At 35.1% G+C, this 20,024-nt stretch overlaps 1 protein-coding gene across 2 annotated transcripts; it reads left to right on the forward strand.

Moving 5' to 3' along the window:
• The first annotated feature begins 5,572 nt into the window (after positions 1-5,572).
• Positions 5,573-16,543, forward strand: LOC147394296 (transmembrane protein, putative (Protein of unknown function, DUF599)). Of its 2 annotated transcripts, none has more exons than XM_086453779.1 (2): positions 5,573-5,822; positions 15,885-16,543. In XM_086453779.1, the coding sequence occupies exons 1-2, from the start codon at positions 5,661-5,663 to the stop codon at positions 16,446-16,448; spliced, it is 726 nt and encodes a 241-aa protein (XP_086309905.1). In that variant the 5' UTR covers positions 5,573-5,660; the 3' UTR covers positions 16,449-16,543. The 2 variants fall into 2 exon arrangements, with proteins under 2 accessions (XP_086309905.1, XP_086309906.1); XM_086453780.1 differs by lacking the exon at positions 5,573-5,822 and adding an exon at positions 5,864-6,690.
• Positions 16,544-20,024: the final 3,481 nt, after the last annotated feature.

Raw genomic sequence — 20,024 nt, forward strand, 5'->3', positions numbered from 1 at the left:
AGGGTTTGGATTTAGGGTTTTGACCTTAGTCTTATGAGATTGACTTGATTAATTTAGATTAGGGTTTTGATTTAGGGTTTTGACCTTAGTCTTATGAGATTGACTCAATTAGTACCTTGACTTCAGTCTTGCTTGATTGACTTTAATTTTGACTTCAGTCTCACTTGATTGACTTTAATACCTTGACTTCAGTCTTGCTTGATTTACTTTTAATTTTTGGAGAACCCCCTTCTATTATATCTTTAATTCTTTGGACCCCCAAATGGAGGGGTCCTTAAAGAAATATCCCACGAACCCTCAACAATTTTGCCTGAGAGTCCAATTAATCGATTTTTTAGGTTCAACTTTTTAAATTAATTTCATTAATGTTTCACTTTAATTATTTAATATTTTATTTATTAATTTCGAATTTTTTAATTATGAAAATTGTGAAATTACCGTTTTGCCCTCGGAGAGGATTTTTTACGTTTTAAGTCATTTTTCAATGTCCAGGATGTTTTGGAATCAGTTTTTCGTAAGGAATTCAATGGGAATGTTGGTTTTTATCATTTATGAAGTTCTTTGTATGAAATGATCGTGAACTTTATGAGGGGTATTTTCGTAATTTTGTCAAATTTTGTGAAAATTGGCGAAGTGGTTTACTTGGTTTCGATTTGTTGTTTTATGTGTTTGAACGGATTTTCCTAAGCGTAATGTAGGCTCTAAGGTGTTTTGAGGTTAGGGGTATTTTGGCAATTTAATCATTTTAGTGATTTTTATCGTGAAGCTTCTTTTTGGTTGCAAGATGATGATTTCTATGTTTCTGGGGTCGTATTTTCCTAGCGTAGCGTGGTTTTTAAGTTTTGTCAGTTCGAGATACCTCATTCGGATTTCTGAAACATATCTGGTAACAAAATAAAGCATTGGAATAGACATCCATCATTGGGAACCTTTGCGATCGGGTTGACGACTTGATTAATCAGGCGGATGCAAAAATGAGGTGTCTACAGGGTGTAATAAGTAAAATTTCAAAATTTTATTGGCAAGGGTCAAATACCCAATTTCTTAATTAAAATTCCAATTCTAATTTTATTGTCTCATTACAATCGATTGGTGTTGTTTCATGTAATGGAAATTGTCATTTTATGTGATCGATTTGTATCATTTCACATGACAGAAATCGTCATTTTATGTGAAATTTTTTTGTCTTCTTAAACGTGAGATTTTTAGGTTTTCTCAGTATATTTGAATATTTCAAAAGTTTATTTTTACTCATGTTTTCCTAAGAATTGAGGTTTTTAAGTAAAAAATTGAACGTCAATGAATCTTTTGGTCATTTTTATAATTTTTTGTAAATTTCTCTATTTTCATTGATTTTAGTCTTATTAGACTCGAAATCACATTTCAAGAGTAAAGAAAGTATTTTTGAGACATTTCAAAGTTGTGAGACCCAGGAGAAGTATTTTGATCATCTTATTAGTTTTTCTAAATTTTGGGAAGCGATTTTGTGTAGTCACAATGTGATTCTTTATAAGTCTTAAGGTCTTATTTTCCTAGCATTTCAAAGTCTGTAAGTTATCGAAATTCATGATGGAACCTAAGTGTATTTACTTATTAAATCAAGTAAAGAGTGTGACGATCTTAAGTGTGCGTAATTTCTACATCGAGTGTGCTGAACAAGAAGATGATGAGATCGCGAAGATTAGGAAGGGATAAAAATGTGAGATGATCTCTCACAACCATTTGACTTTTTTACATCTTTTGTGCTTATCATTAGGAATCCACAACAACCGGGTGACAGGTTGTCGGATCGAGCAAATGCAAAATGGAGTATTTACATCACCTTAAAAATGAAGTTCACATTTTTTATGAAATCCCCACGAAATCTAACTCAAAAATAAATAAAAGAATTCCAATTTTTAAACAAAAAATGTCTTGTAATTTTTTTACAATTTAAAGTAAAATATTTAACAAATTTTAACATAAAAAGTATTTCAATAAAAAAAATTTAAACAAATTTAAACTTAAAAATGATAAAGGGAAATATTTAACAAAAATGCTCAAATAAAATTTCAATTTAAAAAATTCTTTAAATTTTTACTAAAAAAATCCCTTTAAAATTCTTTAGAAAAAAATTTGATAGTAAATTTTGTTAACTAATAATAAGGAATCCTTAACAAAGAGGTAGAGCAAGTGCCTTAATAGATTCAATTAATTTTTTTGACTTTGTATTTAATATGTACTTAATGAAAAGTATTTTTAAGATTACAAATGAATTGTCACAAGCACTACAGATGGAAGACAAAGATATTGTAAATACTCTAGACTTATTAAAGTATTAAAAAATGATTAGAAAAGATGAAGGATAATATATAAGAATCTTTACTCATCGAATTTTCATCTTTTTGTGGTAAGAAAAAATGTTGACGATTAACTATAGTTAGAAGCTTATCGAGAATAAGACAAATGTTGAGTTAGTATGAGTCAAAGGCTATCTTTAGAAAGAGAATGAATGCTAGAGGGGACATAACACACTAGGCGAATGCAGATAGAATAGATTGGTAGGATTCGTTAATTCGAGGATTATTCCGATAGAGATGTACGGAAAGTTATCCTCAAATTCTACTACTATGAAGCTGATAACCAAAGGGTTCTCAACCATTATAATAGAAATGCTTTAATACATTGATTATAGTGTTCCCCTTTTCCCTCTAAAGTCTTTGTCAAAAGTTGTCTTTGCATGAATATGGTTATCCTGAGTGGGGATGATATATATGTAGTTCGAGGGTGGTTACAACATAATACTCAACAAGTTACTAATCTACATAATTATATTATTAGATTATATTGTATGGTATTAGATTTGCAATTTTAAGAGCTTAATAGTTGTTTTACAGAGAAAAACATTAAGCTACTTCTATTATATGACATGTTGAATCCAAGTGATTAATTATCTACTTTTAGTAAGGATAAATTGAATTGTCTTGCTCAATTTTACCAATCAAATTTTTTCACAATGGAGCTTATGACACTTTTAATCAACTTTTGACTTATATATTTGTTGTGCGCTCTAACAATGAATTTTTACAACTTTACGGAATCGACGATTTAAAAAAAAAATTAATTGAGACAAAAAAAAAATATTGTATATCAATCGAGATATTTAATTGTGAAACTAACTTTGATCTTACTAGCGACAACTACCACAAATGAAAGAGTTTTTTCAACAATGAACATAGTAAAAATTTGATTACATAATTGAATGGGAGATCAATGGAAGAATAATTATTTTTTTACCTATATCGAGTAAGATGTGCTTGATACCAGTGGTGATTAGATGATCATGCAACGCTTTCAAAATATGAAAACTTGGTAGGAATAATGTGAAGATTTTGTATATGGATTAGTGATGGGGCTTTTGTGTAAATTCAACATGTTTATACTTCTTGGAAATGTTAAATTATTGAAAATACATGTAGTAAAAACTAGTTTTGGTAGATTTTATAAAATAAAATTTAATATAATTAATGTGTTCTTAGTTTATCCTTGTAGACGAAATCCTAACTCCACCCCTAAGGTCATTTGGTTTTTATTTCAACCCATTTTGATAGGTTTGTTGGCTCAATCATCTTCTAACGTAATTGGTCAATGTTTGGTATTTTTAATTGGCCCTACCCATCTTGTGGCTTTAGTAAACTGGGTGTGTGAGTCCAATACTTGGAATGGATCATTTGAACATGTTTGACATTTGATTTTATTTATAGACCCTACCCATTTTTATTTATTTATGAAGATCTAGGGACCATTTGGTAATTGTTGATGCAATGTGATCCAGATCACGCTACAATATCTTGAAATTATTTGATAAATATAACTTGGTCTATAAAAATTGAATCCGGATCAGATTCTAAACCAAACGAATTGGTAAAAATAATTGTTGGAATACCACCACTTGCACATTTGTTAACGTGTGCCCTTAGGGCATAATTTAAGACGCATTAAATACATTATTGGGATTTGGGAATAAGCATTATTTGAGGGTATTTTTGACAAAAAAAAAAAAGGAAAATTACTTAAAGAATCTTGGCAGAGGGACTTTTTTTTCTAAATAATCCCTAAATTTTAGGTAGTCTCTTAATAATCCATTTAATAAACTTTTCTTTTCTCAACCGTCCTAAACCTCATCTCCCACATTTTCACAATTGAATGCCTTAACCGTTCAAACTCATTGTTTTCATCTAAAAAAATTTGGTTTTTGATGTTTCATTCGAGTTTTGAAGGCTCCATTCCATCGAAAAGGATTTAAGAAGGAAGACGATGCCATTTTCAAGGGGTTTTTTCATACATTTGAAGATGTATGTAAAAAATTATGATTTTTTTTTTCTTAGTTTTTGGATTAAAATCGATCAAGGATTGTTCTTTTGGATTAAAATTATCTAAATAAGTCGTTATATAAAGTTTTTAGTCAATCTTTCCAAGTATTTTAGTCGAAAAAACTTGAAAATTAAAAATGGGTGGGTTTTAGAATGTTGAGTTTGTTAAGAAATATATGGTTATTTTTTTATTATTGTTTACTAAGGGTAGAATAGTCTTTTCAATTTCCTTTGACTTAACCTATATATAGTCTCTTTGTATTTAGGTTAAATCATCTTTTTGTATTCAATTGCATTACGTAAAATCAATGAAACAATAGCCTCTTCTTTTTCTTTGTGTGTGTTTTGGATTGTTTAACAGAGTTCACCACTTTTTTATTTAAAAAGTGGTAAACTTGACAATAAATAAAAAATCGTCGAATTCGACAATCAATAAAAAATAAAAATTGTGAACTTGACACTAAATAAAAAAAAATCAAGTTTGACAATAAATAAAAAGTGATGAACTCAACAGTAAATAAAAAAAAGTGGTTAGTGCGCCAATAATAAAGGCCTATTAAGAAAAATAAATTTTTTTCTTAAATGTCATGTCAAGTTGTCGTGTAAAACTTAAGGATTATTTAAAAATAAATTCATCCATTAGGGTCCTTTAAATAATTTTCTCTAAAAAAAATTAGCGTTTGATTGCATGAAAAATAAAAATCCCTGAAAAAATGATAGTGAAAAAATAATTATGATGAAAAATTTGAATCCATTGTTTGATGTTACTTTAAACAAATAAATAAAAGAAAAGGAGAAGGAGGGGAGGATGTGGTGGTGGTAGTGACGATGAAGGTGAGGGAGAAAATAGAAGATGATGAAGAAGAATGGAGGACAAGGTGACGATGATAAAAGAAGAAAAAAAAGAAGAGGAAAGAGAGAGAATTAGCCAACGATGACAACGACAGCGATGAGATTGGAGTTGACTACAGTGGTGGTGAGGAAGAAGAAAAGATGAATTAAGATTTAATTTAAGGATGAAAAATAAAAATAAATTTTACTTTCCCATTAAAAGTTTAATAAAAATTAGATTTCACTTTTTCAACCATGTGGAATAATGCAATCAAATAGAAGAATAATATTATTTTTCATAAAATTTGATTTTGCACACTGATTTTTCACGTGCAATCAAACAAAAATTTATAAAGAGCGTCTTAAAAGTGTGGGGGCACAACCCTTTCTTTCTCTTTTGCTTTCCACTTCACATGTGATCGAGACAACTAATGATAGAAACTTAAAGAGAGAGAGGTGGAGGTGGTAAAACGCACCATGGATGAACGACACCTCGATGTAGTTCTGGTTCCATTGGGTCTGTTGATGATGGCTATCTACCACGGATGGCTTCTTATTACTATCCTGCGCACCCCTAATCGAACCGTCATAGGCATCAACGCCCTTAGCAGGAAGCAGTGGGTCGATTCCATGATGTCTGTAAGTCTCTTTTTTTTTTTTGTTGTTTTTTCTTTGGAATTTAGTTTTTTGCTAAGCGGAAAAAGGTTTTCTATTCGAGGTTAACCAGTCCGCCAAAAATCTGTAACAATTATTTTTATTCGATGATGTATTTATAAATCCAACGACTTTCTCCTTCTAAGACTCCTACAAAAGAGAAAATAGGGACGGTTCCCAACTCCCTTGACTCGTTCCACAAAACTTCACCAATCCTCCCCCGTTGGAGTTGGACTGACCTTATCCTCAAGGTCAAAGGTCGGATTTGTATGTCATCCATGTGGCATCTTCAGGACCCCACGGTTCATCCAGCTCACTAACAACTCCGGAACTGCTCGATTGTTGCGCTTGCCTATGATTTTTTCTGCTACTCCCCTTCCTTCCCTTGATAGCTCATCTCTCTCTGGTGGCTCAATTTTATATCATCTTTTTCTTAAGTAAAGAAACATGAAAAACTGGGGTCCAACTCTGTCAACAATTCTATATGGTCCAAAATACCTTGAGAGGCTAACTTGGCTGATCGATCACAGGCCACAAAAGTTTGCACAATCACCCACCATGTATTCTCTATCCGTTCGTTCAACGGGAGTCTGCAATTTTTTTTCATGCTCTTCTTAAGTTAACCTTCAACTCATGTCAAATTTGATCCCGATCTCACAACTCTTGATCTACAACTTGAACTTTTGTTGTGCCTGGAGTATAACTCAACAAGGTAGGTGGTGGCACACCATAGACGGCTTCAAAAGGAGTTATTTTGATGGCAGAATGTTGGATGGTATCATAGCTCCCTTAAGCCCATGGAAGCCAGCGAAGCCACTGAGATTGCTGTATAAGGATGGTGAAGACCCACAAAGTGAGCATATTTAGACAAACGGTCTACTATAACTAGAATAATCATTTTCCTATTAGTAGATGGAAGGCTATCTATGAAATCCATGACAATCTCACTCCAAACATGCGTAGAATTGGTAAGGGTTGTAAGAGACCAGCTGGAGAAGTATTAAAGGTTTTATTTCTTTGGCAAGAATCACGTTCCTTAATAAATTGTTTAATTGATTTTCTTATCCGTGGCCAATAGAAAATATTTTTGATTCTATGGAGTGTCTTTTCATAGCCAGAATGTCCAGCTGAAGGGGATGTGTCGATCTCATTCAAAATCTTCTTTTGCAAGTTAGAGGACCCAACATAAAGTCTCCCTTTATAATACAACAGCCCATTTCTAACTGCATATTTGCTAGAGTCACTCTCCATACTGGAATTTTTGAAGCAATAGCTTAATGTGTGGATCACTGTTGTGGTCACTCTCGACTTCTTCCCACCAATCAGCAATTGGGGTAGAGATGGCTATTAATTCCCCTTCTTCACCCTTTCTAGATAAAGAATTAGCCACAACATTATCTCTTCCTCTCCCATATTCGATCTTGTCGTTGTACCCCATCAATTAGTTAACCAACGTTGTTGGGCTGGGGTAGCGATCCTTTGCTCCTACAAATACTTGAGACTTCTCTAATCAGTTCTTATAAGAAATTGGCGTCCCAAGAGATCCAAGGATTAACAAACAAAATTAAAGCTAACATTTCCTTTTCATAGGTAGAGAGAGAGAGAGGTTTGTACGAACCTTCTAAGGGATTGACTGAAAAAGGCTACCGGCTGATCTTTTTGCATCAAAACGTCACACACACCGTTTCCACTAGCATCACATTCCACCACGAACGTCTTTGAAAAATCGGGGAGAACTAGGACTGGGGAACACGTCATAGCTTTCTTTGAGACTATGGAAGCTTTTTCTGCTGCATCTCCCCAATGAAAAGAGACCTTCAACAAATTAGTGAGCGGAGCTGCGATTATTCCATAATCTTTGATGAATTTTCCGTAGTACTTGGTTAAGCCAAGAAACCCCCTAAGGGATTTAATAGTCTAAGGCTTAGGCCAATATAACATGGCTGAAACCTTGTGATGGTCTATTGCTACCCCTTTTTGTGATATGACATGGTCAAGATACCCAATTTTGTTTACGCCCAAATTGATATTTACTTAACTTTGCATGAAGTTTGTGGGCCCGCAATGTAGAGAGAGTAATATTGAAATGCTCCACATGTTCTTCCTTTGATTTGGGTAGACTTAAATATCATCAAAGAAGGCAAGAATAAATCTGATCAAATATGGTCGAAAAACCTCATTCATTAGGCTCTAGAATATGGAGGGGGCATTAGTTAACCCAAAGGGCATGACTAAAAACTCGTAATGCCCCTCATATGTGCGAAACGCAGTCTTTGGTTCATCCTCAGAGTGAACCTTTATTTGATGATATCCTGAGCGCAGATCAAGCTTCAAAAAAATTAATGAGTCATGTAACTCATCTAGAAGTTCATCAATTATTGGAATAGGTGATGTAGATAGGTTTGCCGACACTTCTCTCAATGCTTATAATCGAGTTAAGATGCGTCAAAAAAAAGAAACCAATAGCATTGACTGAGTAAAATCAGTTTGACTGAGTCAACTTGGTTTGACTGAGTCAACTCGGTTTGACTGAGTAAACTCGACGAATAAGGACTAGCACATGGCCTAATTATTCCAGACATAAGCATTTCCCTCACTATCCTTTGAATTTCATTTTTCTGATAATGAGGATAATGGTAAGGACGAACGTTTACTTGGTGACTATTAGGCTGCAACATAATTCGATGGTCATGTGCTCATGGCGGTGGTAATCCTAGAGGCTCATCAAACTCATCACTAAATTCCTTTAGTACAAAGCTGAGATCACTCGACTGTTGTAGTGCAAGTGTGGGTTCTGAGATGCTGCGTAGATGTAAAAATAACCCTTCAGTCTTTTTGATGATGCTTTTCTCTGAAGTGGGCCTGTCAACCATCTGTAGTGTTGTTTGTTGAACTCCTTTTAACAAATGGGATTTTTTGTTAATTGTGAACTGTATCTTAAGGTTTTTAAAATCCCATAAAATTGGTCCCAATGTTTGAAGTCATAGTGCCCCAAGAACAACATCACAACTTCCAAGAGGAAGTATGAAAAATCATTAGTAATATATAAATCTTTGACCTATATAGTTAAAGCCGAGCACCATCCTTCACTAGTCAACTTTTCTCCGTTGGCCACCATCACCTCTAATTGAGCTCCTTGAGTTGGCTTGATTCCAATGCATTTGATAGTGTTGGGATCCACAAAATTGAGGGTACTACCAGAATCTACAAGAATAGTGATTAGTCTTTTTTGTAGGAATCCCCCAATGGCTTGCAAGGAGATCTCAAGTTGGTCAACATATTCCGAGTTCTGTACCATTACTGCATCAGTGTGCTGGTCTTCATCTAGCCATTCAATGAGAAACAATTTTTGGGTTTTGCACTTGTGAACATGAAAGAACTTGTCATCACAATTATAGCATAAACCACGCTCACGCCTCTGTTCTGCTTTAGTTGGAGTAAGGCGTTTGATTGGAGGAAGGGTGACTTTCATCTCCGTCGAAGGTTTAGTGATTACTGGAGCAGTTTTGATGTTATCTAGACGGTTAAATTTTCATCAAGTAGCAATTATCTCCTCTTGTAACCACATTAACCCAATTGCCGAGGTAAGTGTAGTAGGTCGAAACATTTGGACATCAAGGTGTATGTAGTCTCTCAGACCACAAATGAAACAATAAGATTAGCAAGCTTCTCGAACACGGTTTGGTATTCTTGTAAGGTGAGTGCTTCTGCATTCTTCATACTTGGTAGGTCCAAATCTGTCGTTTAGGGCTTCCACAGATTCTCGCTATGACACATAAATTTGTGCCCTTTCATACCATCTAAACCATTGTAAGGCTTCACCATGTAGGTGAAAAGAAGCAATTGTAAGGCATGATTCTGGATCAGTTTGATGGTAGGCGAAGTACTGCTCAGCTCTATAAATCTACCCGGAGGGGTCGTCTCCTTCAAATGAAGGAAAAGTCAACTTTAACATATGAGCTTGAATTGGGCCAGCTGCTTTAGAGTTAGAAGACTCCGCTCCTCCTCGTGGAATGCCCCGAGCTTCGTTGTTCTCCCTCCTTCCATTGAGGAAGGAGCTTGCAAGTTGATCGAATTTACTAACCATTTTTTCCAATGCCACGAGTTTCTGAGTTAAACCAGCAATAGCTTTAGGCATGCTCATGTCCTCCCCTTGCTCAATAGGTCGAGGATCTGTCATCGTTGCCTGTTCTGATACACAGGTAGTGATACAACCACTCTTCTTCTTGCTTATATTTAAAAATAACAAAAAACAGAGAAGAAAGGAGTAGGAAAGAAGTAAAGTTGATTCTATTCGAGGTGAACCGATCCTCCAAAACTCTGTAAGAGTTCTAACAATTAACTCATATTTAAATACATCATCCAACAACTTCCTCCTTCTAAGACTCCTAACAAAAGAGGGACTGTTATTGACACATTCCCAACTCCCTAGACTCGTTCCACAACTGAAATTACTACTACTTTTATTTGCATAAAAACAAAACTGCTTTCTAAGACTGAATCCAGCAACATCTAAACAGACTCTCTAAGGACTTATTTCATGCACCTAAGTCATACTTCCATCCATTTCACCGATGATAGTGAGGTACATATCAGGCAGTGTAGGGAAGTTTAAAAATGTATAATTGAGTTCGTGGACTAGTCCAAAAAAGTCAATGTATTGAACAATGAAGATCTATGGATTGGAATTTCCAATCCATCACTAACCTTCTCTCTCTGACATTGATTAAAAATAGATGTATATAGATTAAAAAGTAAGAATAATACTAAACTGATTCAATACTCAAATACACTCAACTGCAAGGAATGTGCACCAAACCATAGTTTTTTCTTTGTGTATCTTGAGGAAAAATTGGACATTCCATGTTGAGTATTTTTTTTGGAGCCTGTTTAGCATGGCTCTAAAAACAATTATGTTTTATTATAACCTGGGCCAATAATTCATCAAAAGTCCCATATCCTCGGCCTTCCAATTGGACTCCACCCTCCTACTAAAATTCCTATTATATTCGTAATTGTTTTAAGTATCACTCATATACCTTGGTGGTTGAGGTTTTAAATTGTTAATTATTATTAAGAAATAAAATGTCTAAAAGTAAGATGGATTTGATCCTATTTTCAATCATATCTTAATCCACATCACAAAAGATAAGATTGTACTTTAGTTCCATATTTATCAAGACTGAGTTAGAATTAAGTTCCATTACTTGTGTAGTCATCCAAATACCTATCAAGATTGACTTTCCATGATGATTTTTTGGTTGCTTTGATCTAGCAACTGGCAACTTGTATCTAGCTCTTTTTTAAAGGTGGAGTACAAGTGTAAGCATTTTATTAGACCAATCCTCACATTAAGTATGATCTTGTTAATAGGTATTGGTAACAAGTTTCCACCCAAATGGATTTTATTTGATTAGAGATTATGAGATACCAACTGACATAGAAAAGTCTGGGACTCCACTCGATCTTGAAAAACGCGAGCTTCTAGTTGATAAGAAATTTACTTGATGGGGTTGCACATGATTTATACAACATGGATTCCACTAGTGTTGGTATTCCACTCGATATGAATATGAAATTCCACCCATAGAGACTTCCATGGGCTTTTAAATTGTGAGATTCCAACCAACTTAGAAGAATGGGATGTAATATACTTTATAGAATGCAGGATTCATTTCTATATAGGCAAAAATATGCAACTAATCATGTACCTACACATATCACCTCAAGATTTGTGTTGAGAAATATAAGAGGTAAACAATTGTATACAAATATTTTGGAAACAGTAAGGTAAAATTGTTAGGACAGGACATAGTCTCACATAGGATATGATCAATGCCACTCATTAGGATGATCAGCTTTGTTGACGAGATAGAAAGCACCTATTAGTATGATCTAGACTGAGTTTAAACCATACCTGACTACTCAAACTCTGTAATCCATAATTGTCGATCCCAAAGATGGTGGAAACGGTGGTAGGAGAAATGTAATGAAAATAAATTATATAATTACAGCTTAAAGAGGGTAGATCTATGAATAGGGAAGGGGGCCCTTTGTCAAGGAGATATTTGGGGGTAAGATCTATTCCAGTTTAAGCATTGAAGACTTTTTCACAACTACCACACTGGAACCCAACAACGAAGAAAATATTAATATCAAGTTTGGATGTGGATCATTGGTGATCTCGAGGTGTTTGTCATTGATGAAAAAATCACTCCACAATTTCTAAATCATAGAATATGAAAATTTTCTCCAATTTTATGATTATAGATTCCACTTGATCTTAGAGAATGAAAGATCTAGGGTTCTCAACTTAAAAAATATGAGGTTTTACCCATAGTGGGATTCCAGTTAACCCATAGAACATGAGAACAACCCATGGTGGGTTTCTACAAGAAGGCTTGTATAATGTTATGTTTTTTGCCTTGTATTTTGTGAGCAAAACGTTCTGTATAGCATGGGGCTGATCGCATGGGTCAAACTTTGTGCTGAGTTGGCTTAGGAGTTGTGCGGGTGTCTAAAGGTTTGGGGCAGGGCTTTAGATCCATAGGTTTTTTACTCAAGTTCGTAATTATTTATCCTTAGGGGAAAATATGGTATTTTACGAAAGAAAAGAGTTGATTAAAATTTGGCTAACCAAAAGGAGAGTTAGTTTCAAATTGGGAAACCTATGGTTTCATAGCCGAACCATGTAAATCTTGTGTTTCTTGATTCTTCTTGTTTAATAATCATCACTGTATAAATTAAATAGCTAGATATAGGGATCTGCGTTCACATAGATCTTGAAACTCCACCATAAGGCAGTTTCCATTAGTCTGTGAACTAATGGAGGGTTTCCTCCCTATGTGTGAATAATGAGATTCCACACTATATCTACTGCAACATGAAATTCCATTCTTAGCAACTTCCACCCAACTTGTAGAATATGAGATTCCATTAATTATATAGCATGACAAGTTTTCATTTGACTTATATTTTTTGTTTGTTTGTTTGTTTCCTACTTAACTACGGACCTTCAAGTATCAAAGGTTTTTGAACATTGAGAAGTGTAGGGCTGCACAAAATTGTTCGAAAACTAGTTATGAAAAGCACACAAGTGGTCAAAGTTCCCATTCATCATAGAAATATGGTAAACATACCATCTGGAGTTTGGCATATTGAGGAAGGGTTGTCGTAGGATTCATGGTAAGCATGCTTTATGGAAAGGCCATCACTTCCACTAATAAGCTTTTTATGGAGGAGATGTTTGACTCCAAGGAAGCCTTGTTCACACAAACTGTCAAAAATCTTTGGCATAGCCTATGAAGAAAATTACCCTTTATAATATGGCGGTGGAATCTCTACTTTATATGGAAGAGTACCCCTGCCATATAAAGAAGATGAAGTAATAGAGTTATGGAGCTAGAGGAGATTAATATTATTGAAAGAGAATTGGCTGAGCCATACCATTCACAAAACTTACTTAACGTCCATGTTTTCTGTAGAAGAAAAGATTGAAGAAATCAAGAAATAGCATGTAACTCCAAATTGCAGCTACAATGAATAAATACCACCCATTAAAAGTCATGCTTTCAAAGTTTTGGACCATTTCAGAATGGTTCATCTGAGAAATTCTGATTTTGGCTTTGATCAGAATGAAATATTGAGTTCGAAATATTGTGGGATGGGAATATATTTCCCCTCACTTTGTGCAAGAAATTGAATTTTAGGGAAACTATGTAATCAAACCATCAATTTTATGATCCTTGTAATTTTCCAAAGTTTTTAAATGATTTCCCTGATCTATCTGAACTAATTGAACTGGCCCTGCTGAATACAAACTTGGTTACTATGACATCCATGACCTAGAAAAGTCCTAATTGTGCAACGATAGGGCTTGTTTGGATCCTCATATTTGTCAAGTAGGAGTGGATCTGACAATCGAATTGTGTAATAGATCAATCAATAAGTTTTTCAAAATTAGTCAAATAATCACATAAACAACAAATAATTGCACATTTTTTTATAGGTGAAGATAATTTCATTGAAAAAACGGAGGTCGCGATGACCAACCGAAAATACAAAGAAATCCTAGACAACCTATCAAAAAACCCAAAAAACAAAAAAAAAATTCCCCACAACCGCACCACACTGCCTCATAACTAAATTACAAACATTGTCCCATCTAACAAGGAAATCCTCAAAGAAAGTTCCTCTAAATTCCTTATACAGTTTACACCAAAAAAACAGCAACACTAAGATCTCTGGCACAATATCTTGAACCTCTCTGTCCTTGTTATCAAATATGCGGCTATTGCACAAATTCTAGTGTCTAGAATATAAAATGGGGATTACAAACTAATCCAAAAGGCTTAATCTGTGTTCCAAAAAGAAACGGAGACTCGGAGATTAAAGGTTTGAGAAGAACAAATAAAGATTACTAGGCAAGTGGTTGTGGCATTTTGGGGGAGGAAGAGGTAGTTTGTAGAGAAGAATAATTAAAACAAAGTATGGGGAGGAAAAATTCAGGTGGGAAAGTGGGGAAACGAGGTCATTATTAGGTGTAGCATTTGGAAGGAAGTCTTGAAAGTGTCCTATCAGTTTAATAGGGGGAACAAGTTTAAAGCAGGGAGAAGGAATAGGTGTGCTTTGTGCTTTTGGGAAGACAGATGGTGTGGAGATTGACCCTTATTATCTCAATTTCTGTCTCTTTATGGAGTGTCCATGAACAAAAATAACACTATTGAAGATTGTTCGACTCACGATGGGAGGGTGCGAGTATCTGGGGTTCAGGAGGAATTTTAATGACTAAGAGGTCAAAGAGCTTGCCACATTCTTAGAAATCATCAACCCTACTCACATTGTAGTGGCCGAGGAAGATAAGAGAGTGGAGTGAAACTGAGGAAAGAACATTTCTAGTGCGATCTTTTTACAAAGTTTTATTACCCCCTCTTATGTTTGCTTTCTTTGAGTCTGTCATTTGGTCTCCCCTTGTTTCCTCAAAGGTTGTTTTCTCTATTTCATTTGGTTAGCCTCTTTAGAAAAAAAAATTCTAACCTTGGAGAATCAAGGTATCATACCATGTTACATTATCATTATGTTTTTCAAATTGGGACTCGCTTCCTCTCTCTTTTCCATCTTGACTGGGTTCTCCCAAATTATATCTTATCCTTACTCTTGGAATGGAGCTTCAACACTTTCTCCAGCAGAAAAAGATATCTTAAGTCCATCTTCGCTTTTGCTATTTGTTGGGGTGTTGGGAAGGAGAGGAATAGAAGAGTCTTTTAGGGGAAGGAGAAATCAGTTCATGATGTGATTTTGAAGATTTTGGGTTTGTTCTATTTCTGGTGTAAATTGAATAAGGACTTTGAGAGAGTTTACGTGGCGGATTTTGTTTTCCGTTGGGATGTTCTTTGCTCTTTGTAGTGTTGAGCATAGTGGAATTTTTTGTTTTCTTGTGTTTTCCCCTGTTTTGCTTTTTTAGTGTTTTGTAATTTTAAGGGCCATCTTGGCCTCTTTTCTGGTTTATAATCAAATTTTTGCTTATAGAAAAAAAAAACCATACATGGCCTTTTACATGCTACGAAGTTATATTAATTCCTCACACTCCCAACTAGTTTCATACCCTTGCACATTTCTTAACACACAACTCATGGAAAATAAGCTAACTATTAACTTCACTTCTAGGAATAAAATGCACGTATTCAAGACTTAGGCTTAGGTGCCAAAACACTTTCCTCCCAATGCAAGGAACTTCTAGGTTCACTTCATGTTGTATTTTCCTCGATTCATGTTTGGTGCACTTGTAGGGCATTGAGATTAATTACTAACTTCCCTTGACCATGACATTGCACGAGCCCACCTTGATAACTTTCGATTGGTGATGCTTCAAGATGTCGACCTTTATCCAATGGTTTGGCTTTGTTAGCTTGATTGAGATCAGTGGACCAGTCCTGCATTCTCCCCTCATCAATTTGTTGGAGCCTAGAAAAAGTCGTAATAACATAATTTGTGCACATACGAAAAATACTAAAGAGCTTCTTTGATACGTTTGGTATACTATTGCAGGATCCTTTAAAGAACGGTGTTTTGGCTGTTCAAACAATCCGTAACAACATCATGGCCTCTACACTACTAGCAACGGCAGCGATCACGCTAAGTTCAATCATAGGTGTTTTTTTGAGCAGCACAGGGAATTCCTCCAATTCGTCATCAGAACTGATTTATGGCAATGAGACTCCCATTGTCTCTTCGATCAAACGCTTTGCAATCTTGATTTGCTTTCTTTTTGCGTTCCTTTGTAATGTGCAGTCTATCAGATACTATGCTCATGTTAGCTTCTTGGTGACATTGCCAACTATGAGAAAAGACATAGTGGAATCGACTGAATACGTTTCAAGAAGCTTGAATCGAGGAAGCTATTTCTGGTCTCTTGGACTCAGAACATTCTACTTGTCATTCCCATTGTTCCTTTGGATTTTTGGTCCCATACCCATGTTTGTGTGTTGCTGCATAATGGTGGGTTTGCTGTATTTCTTGGATACAACCACTAGTATTACAAGACATCTTCACAGTTACTCGTTACAAGAGGAGATGAAAACGGATGATGTTGAATCCCTCCAAGTAGTTTAATACTAATTTTTATGGTATATTAGCTTCATGTTTAGTTTATTAGTGTATCAGTTAGAATGATTGGTAGTTTTCTTCAATGTTAATTTCTATGCTCATCTAAGGTTCATGCTTGAAAATTCTGATTCATTTAACAATACAATTTGAGCAGGTGAAGTGGGCTCTGATGTCTAGTTCGGAGTAACAAAATATTTTATATAATAAATAGCACAGACATGAAGTGAAAATGGAAGGATACTTTCAAGTTTCTAAATTAGACGGCGAACTCAACTCATGATTTCCACTACTTTTGAATGTTAACACGCAACGTTTTTTATTTCTTGCTCATGGATTATTTATTTATTTTAAATAAAATTATAAATTATTATTTTACAGTATGAAAAATAGTGAGGTTCATGTAAGAACAGTTTCAATCAATTCATAAGGATTTTGAAAGAAATTGAACACTTTGGGTAGAATACTACCATTTATATCTAACTTCAATCATATATTGTGCCTGAATTATGCATATTTATAATTTATTATATTAATCATTAGTCTTAAAAATAATTTTTTCAAAATAAAAAATTTGATTCTTGGGACTTAGCATGTTTGTATTAATAAAAATAAAATTTCCATGAAATTACCTTTATACTTAATTTATTATTTATAATAATAATTAATTTTTAAAAGAAATTTGCAAATCAGAGAATTTTAAATTTGTTAAACTAAATTTTTTGAAAGTCTTGAGGAGTAAAAAATATGATTTTTTTAAAACATTTATTTTACACTTTATCATTATTTATAGAAATAAATAAATTTATAAGAATTATGGACATGTTGACATTAAAACTCTATGTTACAGAGCCAACAATTTAAAAAAGAAAAAGATAAATATTTTATCCCAATCTTTTCACTTTATGTGTTTCTACCATTATTGACCTGTCCTTCAAATGATGCATTGATTCTCTCACAATCCAGTCAAAATCTAAGAGAGGTTAACACCAAATAACTAGAAATTCCGCACCTTTTATTTTATTTTTATGGATGTAATGGGTAAAAGCTGTAAAACATCTGGACCCTTACATGTGTCCAGATATAAATAGAGCAAAGCAAATCTGTATAGAAAGTAGAGGAGGGTTATGCACAAACACCAAAACTATCCAAACCTTACGATTTCAGGGAAAATCCCAAGAATTTTAGATGATGATAATGCGAACATGGACTCGCTCCAGATCAAGTAACTTCGTCGAATTGCAAAGGATTCCCATATGAAGATCCCTGAAGATCGGGGATCATAACAAAACTTCCATTTTAAGATCTCTACGAACTCTAAAGAGGGGGGGTCCTTTTGGAGAAGGAGGGCTTTTTACAAATTTTTTTTTTTTTTTGGAGAGTTACCTTGATTGTTGGAGAGTTTTGGTAGGTACCACACTAGTGCCATCACTTGATCGAAGGAGCATTTAACGGAATGATGAAGTTGAGTTGTCAGAGGTAACTCAAAATCACCTCTACATCTTGGGCGTCATCTGTGGGAAACACGAAAAGAAACAAAACTTCAATTCAATTTCATCTTTTTGAGAGAAACAAGATGGTGAGATCAACTCGTTCCGGCAACAATCAACTTCAAAACCCTTCAGTCATTCCCATCACTGGAGACCAGTTGGTCACTCAAATGAATGAGATGAGGAAGTGGCAGGAGGTGATGCAATAGAAGATAGATCCTTTGGCCGCAGAGAATCTGGCACTTACCCAATAATTTAAGCCTCGTCAAAAGACAATTAGGATCAGCGTCAGGCCGCAGACGTTGATGACAGAGTCTTTCTAGTCAGTAGTAGCTCAAGGCTTGGCCACGAGCAGGTTGATACAGAAGAGGTAGCTCTTATAGCTGTTCAAGTAGGAGCCCCATTAAGACAAACGAGTCCCAATCCCTTTAACTAGAGAAGAGGTCAAGGATTTGATAAGAAGAAATGAAATTAGCTTGGTTGCTGCACAAGCCTTTTAGAGGGATACATGGTTCTCCGTTTACTATAGAGATCTTAGCTGCCGAGCTGCCAAAAACGTTTGTAGCACCAAGGTTCACGTCGTTCACTGGTATGAAAGACCTTATGGAACACTACCACTTCAGGCAGCTCTAGACTTTAGTCTGTAAGGGAATGCCTTAACCTGGTTCCACAGGCTGTTGTGTGGAACCATGGCTTCTTTTGAGGAACTCTACTCAATGTTCATAAAGTAATACATTGGCAACAAAAATTTGGGTGAAAATGTAAATACTCTACTAAGTATGAGAATGAACCCAAGGAAGAGCTTTAGAGACTTGTAGACACCCCAATTTGAACGGGCCCATACTCGAAAGGGCCCAAAAATACAGATTTTTCAATAAAAATTGCTAACGGACCTCAAAAATCCAAATCAATCGAAATATGGCATTTTGATCGAATCAAGGCCCTTAAGACCCCCTAAGGGTCTAGGGGGCCCACCAAAAGGACTCGGTCTACCTTACGCTTTCCCAATATTCGCCGTGCCATTCCTAAAATCGAAAATGACGAATTCTCAATGAAATTATCCGACGGGCCTAAAAAGCCCGATTTGCCAACACGTGGCATTTCGATCAATCCAATAATTCAAAAAATTCCTAAAAAGATAAAATATGTAAAATGAGACTTGGGACCATCTCCACTTTCCTTACCCCTCACCGCTCTACTCCTAATTCGAAGAAATTCTAAGCTCGCCAAGGCTCATAAACCTTCAACACTCACAAATTACATTTCTTACCTTATTCCCTAACCTAAATCCAATCCCACACCACCTAAAACCTAAAACATACCCACTCTAAAAAATCCAATCCAAAACAAACCCTACCCAATCCAATAACCCAAAATCATTCCATAACCCAAGCCCAATACACTAAAAAGCCCACAAACCTTTATCCATATTCAATTCATATCCAACCCATAATCCTAACCCACAAACCACTACCCACATCAACCAATCACCATCTTGATAATCAAGGTGAGACACATGTCACCACCCCAACTCACATCTCTCATCCCCAACCTATCCTATCACATTTTCTCTAAACATCATTTACCCACACCCTTAACCTATACCTCCCCTAATCTACCCACATCAACCCATCACCTTTTCTCTAAAAAAAATCTAATCTACCCACACCCCTAACCTATACTTCCCCCTAATCTACCCTCATCATTCCTACAAAACCCACATCTACAATCTAAACCCACACCCCTCCTCTCAAATCAAACACTCATCCTCTCCCATCAACTCATCTCAACCCTCCATTTCTACCCATTTTGACATATGACATCATCTCCCACACCCTCCCAAAATATCATCAACCACCCTCTTACACAACCCTTCTTTTAATTAAAATTTCATCCTCTCAACTCACTTCACCAATTAATTATTCTCTTACACAATCCCATCCTCTCAACCACTCTCATTTATTTTATTCCATCTAATAATCAACCCAAATGGGTTGAAAGATCCAACCCATTTGGGTTGTAAAACAACCCATTTACCCTTCTTACACAAATGCCCTTCAATCATCTCTAATTTACCCCTACCTTTCTCTTAAAG

The sequence above is a fragment of the Akebia trifoliata genome, chromosome 9 (assembly GCF_017979445.1).
Source record: "Akebia trifoliata isolate Shusen 1 chromosome 9, ASM1797944v1, whole genome shotgun sequence".
Classification (NCBI taxonomy): Eukaryota; Viridiplantae; Streptophyta; class Magnoliopsida; order Ranunculales; family Lardizabalaceae; genus Akebia; species Akebia trifoliata.

Coding starts and splice junctions, on each gene's coding strand:
- LOC147394296 (XM_086453779.1), top strand. CDS start 5,661: ATGGATGAACGACACCTCGATGTAGTTCTGGTTCCATTGGGTCTGTTG. Junction 5,823..15,884: donor GGGTCGATTCCATGATGTCT/GTAAGTCTCTTT, acceptor ATACTATTGCAG/GATCCTTTAAAGAACGGTGT.